Genomic DNA, 20,146 nt, shown 5'->3' with positions numbered 1-20,146 from the left:
TCTACTCAAAAGCTATGTTTATAATTTCAGAAGCAAAATACAGATATCATAGAACATTACAAATATTGTCTCTTGTATGAAAACAAGGAAGAGGACTGCTAGTGATTCTAAGTGACTTAGGAACAGACAAAAGAAAACAGCAAGTCATTTGCCTGGGTTTCCTACAAAACAAACTTATTTTCCATATATTTCAAACTTACTCATTGTTTAATTCTAAAGCTTGATAGGCTGCTTTGATTCGAGCTGGAGGATTTCTTTCCCTCCATGCCTTCTGCATAACTGTAGGAAAAATATTTTAGAAAGTAGATGAGATGGTTAACATAAACAATCTTATGAGAAATGCATGAAGAATGAGCTAAGAAAATGAACAAATCTTTAAGTAGCATGTTTTTAAACATATGAAATAATTAATTGGGCTTACATCAACCTTATTTGGAAGTTTCACATATAAAAATAAACTTTTTCTGATTTATTTGAATAACAACATATAAGGTACTTAATCAAGTTAACTACATCATTATTATACATGAACATTTATATATCTAAATGCATGTTAAAATTGAGTTTGAGGGGCAGGTATTGTGACTCAACAGTTTAAGCCTCTGTTTACAACACTAACATCCCATTTCAGAGTACCAGTTCTAGTCCTGACTACTCTGCTTCTAACCCAGTTTCCTGCTAAGGTGCTGGGAAGCAGCAGATGACAGCTCAAATATTTCAGTTCCTGCTACTCACATGGGAGACCAGGATGGAGTTTCTGGCTACTAGCTTCAGTCTGGGCCCATTCTGGCTATTGAGGGTATTTGGAGTAAACCAGCACATGGAAGGTCTCTCTCTGTGTCTATGCCATTCTCTTTGTCACTCTGCCTTTTTGGTAAACAAATAAATAAATCTTCTTAAGAAATGAAATTGAGTTTGAGGGATACCAGATTATAATCAATATGAAATACTACAATTCTACTTTTATCATTCTGAAAAGGTTCTATGCAACTACTAAAAATACACAAAAGCTTAAAAACAAAGTCTTTTTCTAATCAATGATTCACTCTAGGAAAAATGTTTGAATTTGCATTTTGTATAAAAAAAGGAAAGAGAGGAATTAATTTAGAATATGGTACATTTCTGGAAAATGTCAGTCTCTACCATGATTCAACAAAAGCCTGAGTTAGGATTTCTCTGAAAAAACAACAATAACTTTTGCTACCATTTACTGTAATAAAACAAAGATTTTATACTAAGTAAAGTTTTTAAAAATTAAACAAACAAATAAGGTTGACCCATGAAGCTATCTGGCCTGCTTCAAGATTGATAAGAAAACTAAAGAATATGAGTGTTGCTTTTGGAACAAAACCCACAACTGTCCAGAAAGAATAATGTGGAAAATGTTTCAGTTTTCCTTTGGAAACAAAATATTAGTCTTGGCTAAGAAAAGGAGACAATATATTCCACTTGTGTAACAAAAATACATTTCTTATATCAAACATGTCACCAGCTAGATGACAGCTAATGCTTCCTGAACTTGACAAATTGATGCAAGTCAGCACTCATCTGATATTGACCAGGTAAAGAATATCAGTCTGCTGAAACACCAAGCTATCACATAAAAATACAATATATTCAACTCATGATCTTTGATGATGCAGCTCTCTTCTATAAATTATATATTGTCTACAAGTTAAATTTTGACATTGAATCTTTATCAACATTTTACATGGTTATTTAGTACTCCAGCCTATAAACTATATATCTTAATTTACCCAGTTCCCTTTTGATGGACAATTAAGTTACATCAGTTTTTCCCTAAAAACATGTGAGAGCAATCTTTCACTATCTTTGCTTATCTGACCAAACATTTCCTTACTAAAAGTAGACTCTGGGGCCGGTGCTGTGGCGTAGCAGGTAAAGCCGCTGCCTGCAGTGCCAGCAATCCATATGGGTGCCAGTTCGAGTCCCAGCTCCTCCACTTCCAATCCAGCTCTCTGCTTTTTATGGCCTGAAAAAGCAGTAGAAGATGGCTCAAGCCTTTGGGCCCCTGGGAGACCTGGAAGAAGCTCCTGGCTCCTGCCTTCAGACTGGCACAGCTCCAGCCGTTGTGGCCAACTGGGGAGTGAACCATCGGATGGAAGACCTCCCTCTCTCTCTGCCTCTCCCTCTCTCTGTGTGTAACTCTTCCAACTAAAATAAATATTTTAAAAAATAAAAATAAAAAAGTGGATCCTTTGGCTAAAATCGATGCATCTTTTAAAAGATTTTTAATAAATAACCCCAAACTCCTTTCAATAAGATTTTTTTTACAGAAAAAAAGATTTATTTTATTTATTTGAAAGGCAGAGTTAGAGAGAGAGAGAGGAAGAGACAGAAAGAAAGGTCTTCCATCTGCTGATTCACTCCCCAAACGGCTGCAACAACCCGGGCTGGGCCAGGCCAAACCAGGAGCTTCTTCTAGGTCTTCCATGTGGGTACAGGAGCCTAAGTACTTAGGCCACCTTCTGCAGCTTTTCCCAGAAGCATTAGCAGGGAGCTGGACCAGAAGTGGAGCAGCCAGGACTTGAAATGTTGCCCATATGGGATGCCAGTGTTGCAGGAGGCAGTTTTACCCACTGTACCACAAGGCTGGCCTCAATAAGATTGTTTTAATTTATACTCCTTCAAGCAGCCTTTCCTCACTAACACATCGCTAAACCTGAAAATCTGAAACCCAAAATCTGAACAACCTTTGAGCACCAACATGATGTCACAGTAGTATAATTCCACATCTGACCTCATGTGATTAGTCAGCCAAAACAAAGGCACACCGAAAATACTGTAGAAAATTACCTTCAGACTATATGTATAAGGTATATATTAAATATAAATGAATTTTGTGTTTAGACAAGATATTGTACTATGTATATGCAAATATTTCAAAATAAAAAAAAATCCTCAATCTGAAACACTTCTGGTCCCAAGCATTCCCAGTAAGGTATAGATGATCTATATTACCTTCTTTTCTTTCTTCTTTCCTCCATTCCTTTGTTACATTATGATTGTTTTTATTTCAAAGTCAGAGAGAGAGTAGGAGAGAGAGGAGCTGGACCATGCTGAAGTCAGGGGCCTGGAGCTCATTCTGAGTCTCCCACATGCATGGCAGGGATCCAAGTTCTGAATCATCATCTGCTCCTCCGGGGTATGCACCAGCATGAAACTGGATCAGAAACAAAGCTTAGACTGGAACTGGGGTACTGATATGGAATGCAGGTGTCCCAAGGGGCATCTTAACCTCTGTGCCAAACACATGCCCCAATATTTTCTAATTGGATACATTTAGAAAACTAGTTCAGGTCGGCACAGTGGCATAGCAGGTAATTCTGTCGCCTGCAGTGCCAGCATCCCATATTGACATCGGTTCGAGTCCTGGCTGCTCCACTTCCAATCCAGCACCCCTGGTGATGGCCTGGGAAAGCAGCAAAGGATGGCCCAGGTATTTGGGCCCCTGCATCCACATGGGAGACTCAGAAGAAGTTCCTGACTCCTAGTTTCAAATCAGCTCAGCTCCAGCCACTGCAGCCATTTGGGGAGTGAACTAGTAGAAGGAAGATCTTGCCCTCATCTGTAACTCTACCTTTCCCATAAATAATTCTTTTTTTTTAAGATTTATTATTTATTTTACTTGAAAGTCAGAGTTACACAGAGAGAGAAGGAGAGACAGAGAGACAGAGAGAGAGAGAGACAGAGAGACAGAGAGAGAGGGAGGTCTTCCATCTGCTTTACCCACTACATTACAGCGCCGGCCCCCAAACAAGTAAATCTAGAAAGGAAGAAAGGAAGAGAGAAAGAGAGAAAGAGAGAAAGAGAGAAAGAAAGAAAGAAAGAAAGAGAGAAAGGAAGGAAGGAATGAAGGAAGGAAGGAAGGGAGGGAGGGAGGGAGGGAGGGAGGAGAGAGAGAGAGAGAGAGAGAGAGAGAGAGAGAGAGAGAGAGAAAGAAAGAAAGAAAGAAAGAAAGAAAGAAAGAAAGAAAGAAAGAAAGAAAGGAAAAGAAAAGAAAAGAAAAGAAAGGAAAAGAAAAGAAAAGAAAAGAAAAGAAAAGAAAAGAAAGGAAAAGAAAAGAAAAGAAAAGAAAAGAAAAGAAAAGAAAAGAAAAGAAAAGAAAAGAAAAGAAAAGAAAAGAAAAGAAAAGAAAAGAAAAGAGGGGAAGGGAGGGAGGGAGGAATAAAGAGAGGCCTGTGCTGTGGTGCAGCGGGTTAACGCTCCAGCCTGAAGCGCCGGCATCCCATATGGGCACCAGTTCTAGACCTGGCTATTCCACTTCTGATCCAGCTCTCTGCTGTGGCCTGGGAAAGCAGTAGAAGATGGCCCAAGTGCTTGAGCCCCTGCACCCACATGGGAGACCCGGAAGAAGCTCCTGGCTCCTGGCTTCGGATCAGCACAGCTCCAGCCGTTGTGGCCATCTGGGGATTGAACCAGTGGATGGAAGACCTCTCTGTCTTTCAAATAAATAAAATAAATCTTTAAAAAAAATAAGAAAGAAAGAAAGCTAGTGTATTTTAATTTGTATTTAAAAAAATTTTCCAGTGAGGTCATCTAATGCACATGTAAGACCTTTTTTAAAATTTTATTTTTCAAATGTTCTTTTCAGTCTTTCAAGATTATTCTTCACCACCAAGGTAGTCCTAAGCCTAAGGGAAAATAGAAAAAGAAAATATCTAACTTTTTTCCTAAAATAGATTTAGGAATAATTTAAAGAAAAATGCTATTTTAGTATTCAACTGTCCTCTTTAAAGAGCTCTTGATATGCTTAAAAATAATCAATATAAATAACTGACTCAAATTTATCTATTTCTCAAATTAAGTAATAACCTAACAAGCACAAGAGACCGGCAGTCATCCCAGGTTGAGGGGTCACAAATGTAAACACCCACAAAGACCAGGCAGGAAACACACAGGAGTGGACTGCAAGCACAAGCACTATCTAATGGGGAAGCCACAGCTCAGCTTCTGCTGATTACTGCCAAGTGGAAATGCAGGTTCAGTTTTCCAGTATTTCCCAACTTTCAAAAAGTACAAATCTGGATTTTAATGTGAAATCATCTCATTTTAAATCTTGAAAATGAAACAAATAATCCAAAAACACTGCTGTTTTGTCCTTAAGGGTAGATTTGCTCTCCGCCCAGGATAACCAATCAGTAAGATCAGAACAAAATCAACTAATTCAGTCATTATTGATGACAAATAAACTAAGAGGAATTTGTTGTATCACACATATATACACATTTGTTTTTTTAAAAAATTATTTATTTAAGAGGCAGAGAAAAGGCAAGCTCCATTTGCTGGTTCATTTCCCAAATGCAAACAACAAGTAGAGCTGGGCTACAGATAAAGCCAGGAGCCAGGAACTCAATCCAGGTCTCCCACACAAGTGCTAGGACCCTATTTCTTGAGCCATCACTTCTGTCTCCTAGGTCTGCATTAACAGGAAGCTGGAGTCCAGAGCCAAAGCCAGGTATTGAATGCAGGCGCTCCGGTGTGGGACTTGGGTATTTTAACCAGTGTCTTAATTGCTAGGCTAAATACCTGCCCCCATTTGTCTTTTTTGGAATGTAAAATTATTGATATAAATCATTACTCTTTTGTGAGTGACTGAAAAGACTAATATGGAACCAACAGTCCCTTTCTGAATTATTATTTACAAATAAAGTCTGTCCTTCAGTATAAGCTTTAGCAGGGATTATGCAAACCTCTAGATGTACATGGAATTTTACAAGGACTAAAATGGGATGCATAGTTCTTTTTGTTTTGTTTTGTTTTTTGACAGGCAGAGTGGACAGTGAGAGAGAGAGAGACAGAGAGAAAGGTCTTCCTTTGCCGTTGGTTCACCCTCCAATGGCCGCCGCGGCCGGCGCGCTGCGGCCGGCGCACCGCGCTGATCCGATAGCAGGAGGCAGGAGCCAGGAGCCAGGTGCTTTTCCTGGTCTCCCATGGGGTGCAGGGCCCAAGCACTTGGGCCATCCTCCACTGCACTCCCTGGCCACAGCAGAGAGCTGGCCTGGAAGAGGAGCAACCGGGACAGAATCCGGCGCCCCGACCGGGACTAGAACCCGGTGTGCCGGCGCCGCTAGGCGGAGGATTAGCCTAGTGAGCCGCGGCGCCGGCCCGATGCATGGTTCTAAAAAAATCAATTTTTAAAGCTTCAACTTTTATCTCTCAATCCTACAACTGATCTACCTGACAAATATTCCTCTGATTAGTTTATTTATCATACTACTTTTCCCTTCCTACCTAACCATAATTCCCATACCTCTTTCTCCACCCTCAAAAGATAAGCTCCCTTCTCCTATTTTGCTAAACAAAGACATATTTCCGAGTGTAAAAATCTCCAGGTGCCAAGGGGACAATTCAGCTTGCATTTAAGGACAGCCATTTTCAATCAAGGCACATATAATATAGATTCCTGCTTTTTATTTACTCTCTTTCTCTCTCTGTAAATTTATTTGAGAGGCAAATAGAAAGAAAGAGAGAGAGAAAAAGAGAGAAGAGAAGAGAAGAGAAGAGAAGAGAAGAGAAGAGAAGAGAAGAGAAGAGAAGAGAAGAGAAGAGAAGAGAAGAGAAGAGAAAAAAGAAAAAGAAACTAACTCACATCTGCTGATTCACTCCCCAAATGCCAATACTCTAGAGTCTGGAACTCAATCCAGGTCTCCCATGTGGGTAGCAGAAATCCAATCATCTGAGCACCACTGCTGCCTACGAGGATCCACATTAGCAGAGGCTCCTGTCAGGAGAGTAGCCAGGTGTAGAATCCAGGCACTATACCAGCATCTTAACCACTACACCAAAGACCCAAGCCCTACTTTAAAAAACAAAAAACTGTGGAGCTTGGTACTAGAAAAGAGTATTCCGGACCCAGAATGCTCTGAATTCAAGTATGTTGTAAGGTGGGAAGGGGGTGATAATTTTTATCAGTTCTATTAGCACCCCTTCCCAATTACTATCAAAGAATGCTTTGCAAGGAAATGGGGACATTAGTAAAGACTAAAAATTGGGAAAGTAGTGGAGCCTTATTTTGGTCAAATGATTAGCTCCAGGCAAAGCGCCAAGATCTGTCTATCTTTCAATCTTAGAATCTGAATTCCGAAGACAGATGGTTGTCATAAGGCTGCATGTTAACATGTTTATTGAATTGAAAAATGAAGTCAGACTTCTCTGTTAGAAAATAATTCTTAGGGCTGGCAAGTTGACACTCGCACTGCTGGCATTCCTTATGAGTGCCATTCTAGTCCTGGCTGCTCCACTTCTATTCAACTACCTGCTAACGCGCCTGGGAAAGCAGAAGATGGTCGAAGTGCTTAGGCCCCTGCCACCCATGTGCACCTGGATGGAGTTCTAGGCTCCTGGCTTCAGACTAGCCCAGCACTGGCCTTTGTGGCCATCTAGAGAATGAACAAGCAGATGGAAGATCTCTCAATCTCTCCTTTTCTCTCTGTAACTCTTTTAAATAGATACATTAATTAATCTTTCAAAAAATAGAAGAAAAAATATAAATAATTTACTATTGATAAAGAGCATTAGTTCATGTATTTTTCAATAAATAATGGTGGAAATCAAATGATTTGATTCCAAAACATATGTTTAGATATGATATAGCAGTTTTATTTTTATTTTAAAGATTTATTTATTTATTTGAAAGTCAGAGTTACACAGAGAGAGGAAAGGCGCAGAGAGAGAGAGAGAGAGAGAGAGAGAGGTCTTGCATCTGCTGGTTCACTCCCCATTTGGCCACAACGGCCGGATCTGTACTGATCTGAAGTCAGGAGCCAGAAGCTTCTTCCGAGTCTCCCACGCAGGTGCAGGGGCCAAAGGACTTGGGCCATCTTCTGCTATTTTCCCAGGCCATAGCAGAGAGCTGGATTGAAAGAGGAGCAGCCAGGACTAGAACCGGCGCCCATATGGGATACCAGCGCTTCAGGCCAGGGCAATAACCCTCTGTACCACAATGCTGGCCCGTTTTATTTTTAAATATCTACATTTATTACAAAGTCATATCCTTGTGGCTATTTAAGCTTACGTCAATTTAAGCTTAGGTCAATTTAACGTCATAAGAGGACACGTATTTTTTTTCAAAATTCTTTTAGGAGAAGCTTGAAGAGAAATGTTTTAAAGACCACGTACATAGCCATGGTGGCTATTTGAAAAGCTGGGGGGCCAGCGTCATGGTTCACTAGGTTAATCCTCCGCCTGTGGTGCCGGCATCCCATATGGGCGCTGGGTTCTAGTCCTGGCTGCTCCTCTTCCAGTCCAGCTCTCTGCTGTGGCCCGGGAAGGCAGTGGAGGATGGCCCAAGTACTTGGGTGCCTGCACCCACATGGGAGACCAGGAAGAAGCATCTGGCTCCTGGCTCCGGATCGGCAGAGCTCTGGCCGTAGCGGCCATCTGGGGAGTGAACCAACGGGAGGAAGACCTTTCTCTCTGTCTCTCTCACTGTGTAACTCTATGTGTCAAAAAGAGAGAAGAGAAGAGAAGAGAAGAGAAGAGAAGAGAAGAGAAGAGAAGAGAAGAGAAGAGAAGAGAAGAGAAGAGAAGAGAAGAGAAGAGAAGAGAAGGGAGAGAAGAGAGAAGAGAGAAGAGAGAAGAGAGAAGAGAGAAAGAGAGAGAAAGAAAAAGAGAAAGAGAAAGAAAGAGAAAGAGAAAAAGAGAGAGAAAGAAAGAGAGAAAGAAAGAAAGAGGGGGGAGGGAGAGAGGGAAGGAAGGGAGAGAGGGAGGGAGGGAGGAAAAAGGACAAGGAAAACTGAACTCTAGAAAAAGCCCACACAGAAGTTTGCTGTTTCTTCATTACTACATTAACAATCTAATAATAAGGCAACAACAACAATAATAAAAAAACTTTAAAAATAGTATTGTTCCAGTTTGTCTGCAGTTCTATGATTTAAGATATCCTTGCTCTATTGAGGTACAAGCTGCAAACTTTGGTAAATTATCTTTAAAAGTTAACATATGGGGGGCTGGCGCTGTGGCGCAGCGGGTTAACGCCCTGGCCTGAAGCACTGGCACCCCATGTGGGTACCGGTTCAAGACCCAGCTGCTCCACTTCCCATCCAGCTCTCTGCTATGGTCTGGAAAAGCAGTAGAAGATGGCCTAAGTCCTTGGGCCCCTGCACCCATGTGGGAGACCTGGAAGAAGCTCCTGGCTCCTGGCTTTGCATCAGCACAGCTCAGGCCATTGCAGCCAATTGGGGAGTGAACCAGTGGATGGAAGCCCCCCCCCCCCCACTCTGCCTCTCCTCTTTCTGTGTAACTCTTTCAAATAAATAAATCTTTAAAAAAAAAAAAAAAAAGTAATGGCCTGCAGCACCAGCAACCCATTAAGAACACCAGTTTGAGTCCCGGCTGTTCCACTTCTGATCCAGCTCCTTGTTAATGTACATGGGAAAGCAGCAGAAGATAGTCCAAGTAATTGGGCCCCTGCACCCACATGAGAGACCTGGAAGAAGCTCCTGGCTCCTAGCTTTGGCCTGGGCCTGCCCCTGCCATTGCAGCTGACTGGGGAATAAACCAGCAGATGGAAGATCGATATCTCTCTCTCTCTCAACTCTAGCTGTCAAATAAATAAACCTTAATAAAAAAAAAAATTCTTTCTAAGAAATACACTTAAGGGTCTCAATATTCTCTCTCTATAGAGAAAAACAAAACAAAGATATTTCTATGACCTACCATTTTATATGCATCTCTAATTTACAACTGGTACAAAATACATCCTATTTTTTCTATCTGCATTGTCCTGCTTCTTTCCTTTATGTGTAATTGCAGGTACTCATTTCCCAATCCAAAACAGGGAAAACTATTTATTGTATAAGCAGCTGCTGTATTTTATCTGGAAGGTTTCTAACTAATAAAAAAAGCACAAATATTTTAAGTTTTTAAAAGGAAAAATAGTGAGACAGTATATAAACCTAGTTTACAATGATAAACATTTTACTTTAACCTGAGTTTCTCATCAATAATTTAAATAATCCTAAGCCAAATAACTGTAAATAATTCTAAAGAACTTTTAAAATAAATTTCATGATTACTTTTAACTCCATGAACAGATATGACACGTACCTGTGTCTGAAGGACGTAGGATGTCTGTGTCACAGGTGAAAAGGGTCTGATGGTCCTGAGCCGACAAGTTCATGTCATAGTATGTAAGCGGCTCTTTACCGGTCACCCATGTGTATCTTTACCAGAACACACAAAAAAAATTTAAATTGGATATGGAGAGCATCTGTCTGCTGCAAAAGACACTATTTAAGTTCCCAAAATACAAGGCTAAAAATTCTACTTTGGGATTTTTTAAAGTTTATTATAGACAGTAAAACAAAAGAAATAACCTAGAGGCCAACACTGTGGTACAGTGGGTTAAGCCACCTCTGTGTAATGTGGACATCGCATACCAGAGTGTGAGTTTGGGATAACTCTGTGTTTCTCCCTCTCTCTAACTTTGCTTCTCAAATAAATAAATAAAATCTTTAAAAAAAAAAAAAAAAGAAGAAGAAGAAGAAATTATGAAAAAAACAGGCAAATCCTTATTCCCTTATCAAAGTTTGCTGTGCAGTCCATAAATAAAAAAGCAACAATCCATATTTCTCAAATCATAAAAATCCATTAAAAATATAAAGTATGGTATCCATAACCTAAACTAGAAGTAAATAAAAACTCAGTAAAGGAAAAACAAGGATTGGGAAACAAAATAAAGTCTGGAATGAAGCTAACATATGAAATATATACCAAAGATAGGGTTAGCACATGGTATAGGAGATTAACTTCTACCTGCAGCAACAGCATGCCATATGAGGACTGGTTCGTGTCCTGGCTGCTCCCATAAGAAAACCAGTTCTAGTCCTGGCTGCTCCTCTTCTTATCCAGCTCTCTGCTAATGGCCTGGGAAGGCAGTGGAAGATGACCCAAGTGCTTGGGTTCTTATACTCACATGGGAGATCTGGAAGAAGCTCCTGGCTCCTGGCTTCAGATTGGCCTAGCTCCAGCCCTTGTGGCCATTTAGGAAGTGAACAAACAGATGGAAGACCTTTATCTCTGTCTCTCCCTCTCTCTGTCTCTCAAATAAATAAATAAATCTTAAAAAAAAGAAACAACTGTATACCAAATAATTCTATACACTTGCTAAGGGTTGGCTATAGTAAAATTTTAAGCTTTCTTTAAAAAATAAAAATAAAAACATTATTTATTTATTTATAAGGCAGAATGACAGAGACAGAAGAAGAGACAGAGCAGGGTGGGAGGGAAGACAAGACATATCTTCCATCCACTGGTTTACTCCCCAAATAACTACAATAGCTGGGGCTGGGCCAGGCAGAAGCCAGGAATCAGCCATTCCATCCAGGCATCCCAAATGGTTAGCAGGGGCCCATGCCCTTGGTTCATCCTCCACTGCCTTCCCAGGCATATTAGCAGGAAGCTGGATTGGAAGAGGAGCAGCTGGGACATGAACCAGCAGCCATATGGGATGCTAGTGCTGTAGGCAGGACTTGAACTGGCACTCTAATATGGAATACTGACTTCTCAAGTGGCAGCTTAACCCTCACCCCATGTCACAACACTGGCCTTGAGCTTCAAGCTCTCAAACACCACCAGTTATTAATACAATTTAGACTTTCACATTAAGACAACTAATTATTCAAAAGTAACCTTAAATACTCCTGATACTGAGAAATTCCTCTTTAAGATCTTCATAAAGTAATATGTAAGGACCTGTTTCTTACAGAATCCCTTAATATAGGCTAATAGTATCTCTCACAAAAGCCTGATTTTTCTACTCAGGGTACCACTACCTTACACTTTCAAGTCCTTAGGCACAGGAGTTGTTGCTGCATCACTTCGGTAATTCCACACTTTACACAGCACCCATACTCACACACAACAGACACACACTACTTGTTCAATGAATTAAATAACATGCCCAGTCTACCAGCAGGTAAAACATCCTCCTCCTCAAAATAAAAGTGAAGTATCTTTAGTTGTAAGGTTCAAAAGATGTTTTTTAATTTAGCATAAAAACTGGAAGAGAAATGGGCACAGCAGTACAGATACAAAACTGCAATATAAAATCAGTTAAAAACAGTACTCTGTACTGTTGCAGAAAAGAAATCCACATTCCCATTCCCATTGTTATTTTCTACTGAATTCTCAAATATATTCTGAAATTGAATGTAACATGCAAACGAATATGCTGATACCTGTAATTTTCTTCTCAATCTCACAGAAGAAAAAGGTTTTTTTTCCCATGAACCAGGGACCTAATAAATACTTATTAGGTATTACAAACCATGATTTGAGACGTTTTTCATGATTATGAAAGTAAACAAAGTCAAAATGCACCAATTAAACTCTGAGCTAATTAGTTTACCTTATTGTATGTCAGAATCTCTAACAAGAAGGGCTGTGATATATTTATGAAAACGAATCTTTCTATAGCACCTTTTTCCTAAAACTTGCGGCAGCCCCAAGCATTCTATCCTTCATGTTGCTGATAGTCTACCTTATGTACTTTTTTTTTTTAACTTGGAAGGCAGAGAAGCAGAAAGAGATATAGCCATACAAAGATGGAGAGATCTTCCACCACTGGTTTACTGCCTTTTTTTTTTTTTTAAGATTTATTCATTCACTTGAAAGATAGAGTTACAGAGAGGCAGAGGCCTGCTTTCCCAGACCATAGCAGAGAGTTGGATCAGAGGCAAAGCAGCTGGGACCCGATACAGCACCTACATGGGATGCTGGCACAGCAGACAGTGGCTCTACTGGCTATGCCACAGTGCTGGCTTAAATGCTCAAAATAGCCTCAGATGGGCCAGCCAGAAGCCAGGAGCCTGGAACTCAATCCAGGTCTTCTACATGGTGGTGAGGACATAGCTACTTGAGCCATTGCTTTCTGCCTCCTAGGGTGTGTATTAGTAGGAAGTCAGAATCAAAGTAGAGCCAAGACTTGAACTCAGGCATTACAATATGGGATGAATATATACGAAGTAGCATCTTTTTTCTTTAGAGATTTATTTATTTGAAAGACAGAGAGTTACAGAAAAAGAGAGAGAGAGCGATCTTCCATTTTCTGGTTCACTCCCAGCAATGGTTAGGGTTAGACCAGGCCAAATTTAAGAGTCCAGAACTCTGTCCAGATGGAGTGCTATCCACATGGATAGCAGGAGCCTAAGTACTTGGGCCATATTCTGCTGCTTTCACAAGCACATTAGCAGGGAGCTGGACTGAAAGTAGAACACCGGTATTCATATGTAATGCCAGCATTACAGGTGGTGGCCTAACCTGCTGCACCAAAAATCATCTCAAGCACTGCACCAAATGCTCCCCCATAATACTTTTACTCTAAGATCAATGCCACATTTATACTGAAAGCAAAATACAATACCTCCTATATTCTGCTCCTCTGAAAAGGTTTAGAGGGTTTCTCCATACCTTGCATTCTGAAAAACAAAGGGGAAATGAGACAGCTTAATTAAAAGCAGTTAAATCTTCATGTAACCAACATTTATTGTCTATCTTCTATATACCAGAGTGCTAACTAACAATGGATAAAGCATAGATTGCCTCTGCTTGCAAGAAGCATTGAATTAATTCTGTCTTCTTAGCATTTACTTTAGAATTCAATTATAGCACTTGCAAAATGTGATTATTTAGCTTTCAATTTCCTCTCTAAAATATGACCTCTTAAAACTTAGTTCGTTTTTATGTTCCTGGAGCCTACCATAGCATCTGGAACTGACTTGCTTAACTGAATTAAATACAGCATGAGAATTAGTCATGTAAACAATAGACTCAACTGTGCAATAAGTGCTATAGTAGAAGCATGTTTTGTTCCAAGAGAAAATGAGTGATAAATTTGACTGTGGGGAAATCAGGGGAGGCTTTAGAAAAGAGATGACATTTGAACTGACATTGAATCACTGTAAAAGATGAGCAGAAGGTTGCCAGTTGAAGAACATTCCAAGCAAAGGTAGCATCAAAACCACACAGCGTGGCCGGCATCGTTGCCGGCACCCCGGGTTCTAGTCCCGGCTGGGGCACCGGATTCTGTCCTGGTTGCCCCTCTTCCAGTCCAGCTCTCTGCTGTGGCCCGGGAGTGCAGTGGAGGATGGCTCAGGTGCTTGGGCCCTGCACCCACACAGGAGACCAGGAGGAATCACCTGGCTCCTGGCTTCGGATCAGCGCAGTACATTGGCCATGGCAGCCATTTGAGGGGTGAAACAACGGAAGGAAGACCTTTCTCTCTTTCTCTCTCTCTCTCTCTCACTGTCTAACTCTGCCTGTTTAAAAAAAAAAAAAAAGTCCACAATACACTAGGCTAGAGCATAGTGTAGGGGGTAGGAGGGAGAGATGTAAATGGGGTTAGACCGACAGAATGGGAAAAAATATTTGCAAACTATGCAACAGATAAAGGGTTAATAACCAGAATCTACAAAGAGATCAAGAAACTCCACAAAAACAAAACCAACAACCCACTTCAGAGATGGGCCAAGGACTTCAATAGACATTTTTCAAAAGAGGAAATCCAAATGGCCAACAGGCACATGAAAAAATGTTCAACGTCACTAGCAATCAGGGAAATGCAAATCAAAAGCACAATGAGGTTTCACCTCACCCCGGTTAGAATGGCTCACATACAGAAATCTACCAACAACAGATGCTGGCGAGGATGTGGGGAAAAAGGGACACTAACCCACTGTTGGTGGGAATGCAAACTGGTCAAGCCACTATGGAAATCAGTCTGGAGATTCCTCAGAAACCTGAATATAACCCTACCGTTCGACCCAGCCATCCCACTCCTTGGAATTTACCCAAAGGAGTTTAAATTGATAAACAAAAAAGCGGTCTGCACCCTAATGTTTATTGCAGCACAATTCACAATAGCCAAGACCTGGAACCAACCTAAATGCCCATCAATGGTAGACTGGATAAAGAAATTATGGGATATGTATTCTTTAGAGTACTATACCGCAGTAAGAAACAACGAAATCCAGTCATTTGCAACAAAATGGAGGAATCTGGAACACATCATGCTGAGTGAAGTAAGCCAGTCCCAAAGGGACAAATACCATATGTTCTCCCTGATCGGTGACAACTGACTGAACACCAAAAAGGAAACCTCCTGAAGTGAAATGGACACTATGAGAAATGGTGACTTGATCAGCATAGCCCTGACTGCTAATGGACAACTTAATACATTATCCCTCTTAGTATTTTTTTTTGTCTGTTCTACTTAATATGACTGGTTTAATTCTGTAATTATCACACAGTTATTCTTAAGTGTTGAAAATTAACTGAAATGTGATCCCTGTTAAACATAAGAGTGGGAATAAGAGAGGGAAGAGATGTATAATTTGGGGCATGCTCGGGCTGACTTGCCCCAATTGGTAGAGTTGGAAACATACCAGGGGATTCCAATTCAATCCCATCAAGGTGGCATGTGCCAATGCCATCTCACTATCCCAAGTGATCAATTTCAGTTCACAATTGATCATAATGAAAGGACTAAGAGTCAAAGGGAGCACATAAACAAGTCTAGTATCTGCTAACACCAACCGATAGAATAAATAAAGGGGAGAGTGATCCAACATGGGAAGTGAGATACTCAGCAGACTCATAGAATGGCGGATGTCCTAAATAGCACTCTGGCCTCAGAATCAGCCCTAAAGGCACTCGGATCTGGCTGAAAAGCCCATGAGAGTATTTCAGGCATGGAAAGCCAAGACACTCTGGCAAAAAGATCTCTGTGAGTGAGATCCCAGTGGAAAGAACAGGTCTTCAAGGAGGGAGGTGCCTTTCTCTGAAGGGAGGAGAGAACCTCCACTTTGACTATGACCGTGTCTAAACAAGATAAGAGTCGGAGAACTCAAGGGGCTTCCATAGCCTTGGAAACTGATGACTGGTGCATAGGGAGATTACTGATGCCATAAACAGGAGTGTCAATTTGTAAAGTCAACAACAGGAGTCACTGTGCACTTACTCCTCATGTAGGATCTCTGTCCTTAACGTGCTGTACACTGAGGCTTAATGCTATAATGAGTACTCAAACAATATATTTCACTTTGTGTTTCTATGGGGGTGCAAACGATTGAAATCTTTACTTAATGTACACTAAACTGATCTTCTGTAAAAAAAAAAAAAAAGAAAAAAGAAATTATCAATTCCCAACTTGACTCTCACTGGGATTAAACATGACAATAGGTCTGATCTGATTTCATCATCATTTAAAAAAAATCATCTATTATTTTTCACTTTATGTTTCTGTGTGGGAGCAAACTGTTGAAATACTTACTTAAGGTATACTAAGCTGATCTTCTGTATATTAAGATAATCGAAAATGAATCTTGATGTGAATGGAAGGGGAGAGGGAGTGGGAAAGGGGAGGGTTGTGGGTGGGAGGGACGGTATGGGGGGGAAGCCATTGTAACACATGAGTCGTACTTTGGAAATTTATATTCATTAAATAAAAGATAAAAAAAATAAATGGGGTTAGAAAATGGACTAGGGGAAGCTAATGCAGGGGTTTCTATATGACATTAAGGAGTTTCTATATTTACCTTGTTCAATCAGAAGACATCAATGTATACAAGCAGAAAAATAACATCTTCTGAACACTTCTCAAAGTATGATTCAAGCAACTGCAAAGTAACAACTTTTTTCATGATAAATTTTATGGCATTATTTGCCCTTTTAATTGTGTTGACTTGTACCCAGTTTCAGGACACTGAGAATGTCCTTAAATTTTGTTCCCTCACTCATCTTAGCCTAGCTGCACTAAAGGTAAAAAGTCAGTTGTTGGGGCTGGCACTGTGGCACAGTGGGTTAAAGCCCTGGCTTTAATCCCATTATGGGCACCCAGCTGCTCCATTTCCAATCCAATCTCCTGCTGATGCACCTGTGAAAGAAGCAGAGGATGGCCCAAGTCCTTGGGCCCCTGCACCCACGTGGGAGACCCAGAGGAAGCTCTTAGCTTCTGGCTTCAGATTGGCTCACCTATGGCTGTTGTAGCCAATTGGAGAGTGAACCAGCAGATGGATGGCCTCTCTGTCTCTACCTCTTTCTCTGTTAAATCTTTCAAATAAATAAAATAAATCTTTTTTTTTTAAAAAGTCAGTTGTGGTTAAAACCACCAGTACTTTAGGAAATGATGCATTGACAATGATCCTACTAGGACTCATTGGATTCTTTTACTCCCACATCCTTGAAGTAAACAGAAGGAAAAATTTGTTTATACCTTATACCAGGTATGATGGGTATCTACAGAAAAAGTAATCGTTTGTTAGCTAAACTGGTCACTTTTGTCATATATCAATATTTTAAACTGAAAAAGCCACAGATGGAGAAACTATGATTATTCAGATGGAAACCTGGAAGACTTTCTTAAAAACAAGAGTCTATCAACTTCAAGAAAAAAAAAAAAACTAGGGGCCAGTGCTGTTGCATAGTGAGTTAGGCCTCCGCCTGCAATGCCAACATCCTATATGGCTACAGCATCTCATTTGGGCACCGGTTTGAGAACTGGCTGCTCCACTTCTGATCCAGCACCCTGCTAACATGCCTGGGAAAACAGCTGAGATGGCCCAAGTGCTTGGGCCCTTGCACCCACATAGGAGACTGGAAAGAGGCTCCTGGCTTTCATATGGCACAGCTCCAGCCACTGTGGCCATTTCGGGAGTAAACCAGCAGATTAAAGATCTCTCTCTCTCTCTCTCTCTCTCTTATTTGAAAATAAGTAAAAAATAAATTAAAAAAAAAAAAGAAAAAATACTAACAGTGTTTGCTGCCAATGATAAAATCTTGGGCCTTCAAATAAATATTAAAAATTTGAGGCCGGCGCCGCAGCTCAGTAGGCTAATCCTCCACCTTGCAGCGCTGGCACACCGGGTTCTAGTCCTGGTCGGGGCGCCGGATTCTGTCCCGGTTGCCCCTCTTCCAGGCCAGCTCTCTGCTGTGGCCTGGGAAGGCAGTGGAGGATGGCCCAAGTGGTTGGGCCCTGCACCCCATGGGAGACCAGGAGAAGCACCTGGCTCCTGGCTTCGGATCAGCGCGGTGCGCCAGCTGTGGCGGCCATTGGAGGGTGAACCAAGGGCAAAAGGAAGACCTTTCTCGCTGTCTCTCTCTGTCCACTCTGTCAAAAAAAAAAAAAAAAAAAAAAGGTAACTGAAAATAGATCTTTGAAAAAAATAAGAATGGGAATGGGAGAGGAAAGAAGAAGAAGGATGGGAAAATGAGTGGAAGGGAGGTAGGGTGAGAAGAATCACTATGCTCCTAAATTTGTACATATGAAATATATGATGTTTAAATTCCTTAAATAAAATTTTTAAAAAATTTTAAAAACATGTACCTATCACTGTGAGCCTCGCAATTTCACATCGATTTTTCTGTAAGATTTCATGGTGATATTACTAGTATGATTTCTTTTTGGTGTTACATAATAAAATTTATCAAAATTTAAAATAAACAATTCAGTGAACAAATAATCAATGTATGATGTTATAAAATTATGTGTAAGTAAAAGATATATTCAAAATGCAAGCAGTTTCAATGGATTTTAACAGAGTATGCAAGTTTGGACTCTACACTGAGACTAAACATTCAGAAAAGTCTCTCTTAGCATATTATTGGTATAGTATCATAAAAGTATATCCAAAAATATTTTGAAAAATATTTTGTTTGAAAAGGCTATTAAAGTACTCCTTTTCCAACAACATAATCTGTGTATGACCAGACTTTTTCATACACTTTAATCAACAAGACAAAAAAGTATAAAAATATGTCGTCTTCCAGTACACTAGATATTGAAGAGATTTTTTTTAATATAAAATAATGCCAATCTTCTAACTAGACTTTTTTGTTTTGGTAAATATAATTATTTTTCATGATATATATATATATTAGTTAAGGCCACCACAACAAAATACCATTGACCATGTGGTTTAAACAAACAACCCCTGCAGTTGCTTGGTCTCCTGTGATGGTAGTAGACATTTGCAGCTAAATAATCTATAGAACTGTCCAATCCTGTAGCATCTAAGAAGTTTAACACCCTTTCTTCACTCTGGCCCATTTTTTCTGTTTTTGAATTCTAACTGGCAGTATCTTGGCTGGTATAAACCTATCTCCATCCCTGGTTCCTGATGAGATGGCTAATTAAGTCCCAGAATTGCACACATTATCTCAAATGGCTGTTCAGTCATGCCCTTTGTATGTTCTCTCTCTTTCTAAGATTTATTTATTTATTTGAAAGGCAGAATTAGAGAACAAGAGAGATCTTTCATCTGCTGGCTCACTCCCCAAATGGCCACAATGGCCAGGGCTGGGCCAGGGTAAAGCCAAGAGCCAGGAGCTTCTTCCAGGTCTCCCATGTAGATGCAGGGGCCCAGGGACTTGGGCCATCCTCCGCTGCTTTTCCAGGCATATTAACAGGGAGCTGGATTGGAAGTGGAACAGCCTAGACTACAGCCAATGATGCGAAGATGGGATGCCAGCATCGCAGGCGGCAGCTTTATCTGCTATATCACAATGCCAACCCCTCTTTGTGTTCTTTTAAGAACAAGTTTTCTCATGTTTTACAATATGTATAGCCTGAGAATTTTCCAAATCTTCAAGTTCTGGTTCCATTTTGCTTTATAATTTTTTCTTCAATTCATCTTTCTTCTTGTACATGTCACTGTAAACAGTTAGTAGGAAGGAAGTTGCTCCTGAAACCTTTTGCTTAGAAATCTCCTCAGTTAAATATCCAGTTTCATTGCTGTCAAGTGGTACTTTCCTCAAAATTCTACAACACAGTTCAGCTAAGTTCTGTTCCACTTTATAATAAAGATCCCATTTCTTTCAGTTAACATACTCCTCATTTCCATTTATGAAATCACCAGAATTGCTCTTAATGTCTGTTTCTACCATGCACTTCAAAAGTCTTTCCCATATTTACCCATTACCCAGTTCCAAAGCCATTTCTACATATATAGGTATTTGTTACAACAGCACCTCACTTATATGCACCAAATTGGTCAGCTCAAGCTATCATAACAAAGCATTACACACTGGGTGGTCCAAACAACAGAAATTTATTTTCTCATAATCTGGAGGTTGGAAGTCCAAGATCAGGGTGACAGCATGCATGGGTTCTGATGAGAATTCTCTT

At 40.3% G+C, this 20,146-nt stretch overlaps 1 protein-coding gene across 26 annotated transcripts in view; it reads right to left on the bottom strand.

Moving 5' to 3' along the window:
- The window catches only part of ST7L (suppression of tumorigenicity 7 like), a 229,180-nt gene that overhangs the window by 194,774 nt on the left and 14,260 nt on the right, over positions 1–20,146 (bottom strand). For 16 of the 26 annotated variants that reach the window (XR_007923918.2, XR_007923919.2, XM_051857380.2 and 13 more), the window contains 4 exons: positions 13,388–13,442; positions 10,072–10,187; positions 1,862–1,993; positions 201–279 (listed from right to left, as the gene is read on the bottom strand). Coding sequence is in view for 24 of the 26 variants with exons in the window: in XM_051857380.2 (XP_051713340.1) it covers positions 201–279; positions 1,862–1,993; positions 10,072–10,187; positions 13,388–13,442 (382 nt within the window). In the remaining 2 variants the exon portion in view is untranslated. The remainder of the gene's footprint in view (positions 1–200; positions 280–1,861; positions 1,994–10,071; positions 10,188–13,387; positions 13,443–20,146) is intronic. The other 10 variants (XM_070077862.1, XM_070077866.1, XM_070077861.1 and 7 more) reach the window with 1 other exon arrangement.

This window comes from Oryctolagus cuniculus, chromosome 7 (genome assembly GCF_964237555.1).
Source record: "Oryctolagus cuniculus chromosome 7, mOryCun1.1, whole genome shotgun sequence".
Lineage (NCBI taxonomy): Eukaryota > Metazoa > Chordata > Mammalia > Lagomorpha > Leporidae > Oryctolagus > Oryctolagus cuniculus.
The sequence above is the reverse complement of the archived record's forward strand: the minus strand, read 5'-3'. Positions and strand labels throughout refer to the sequence as shown.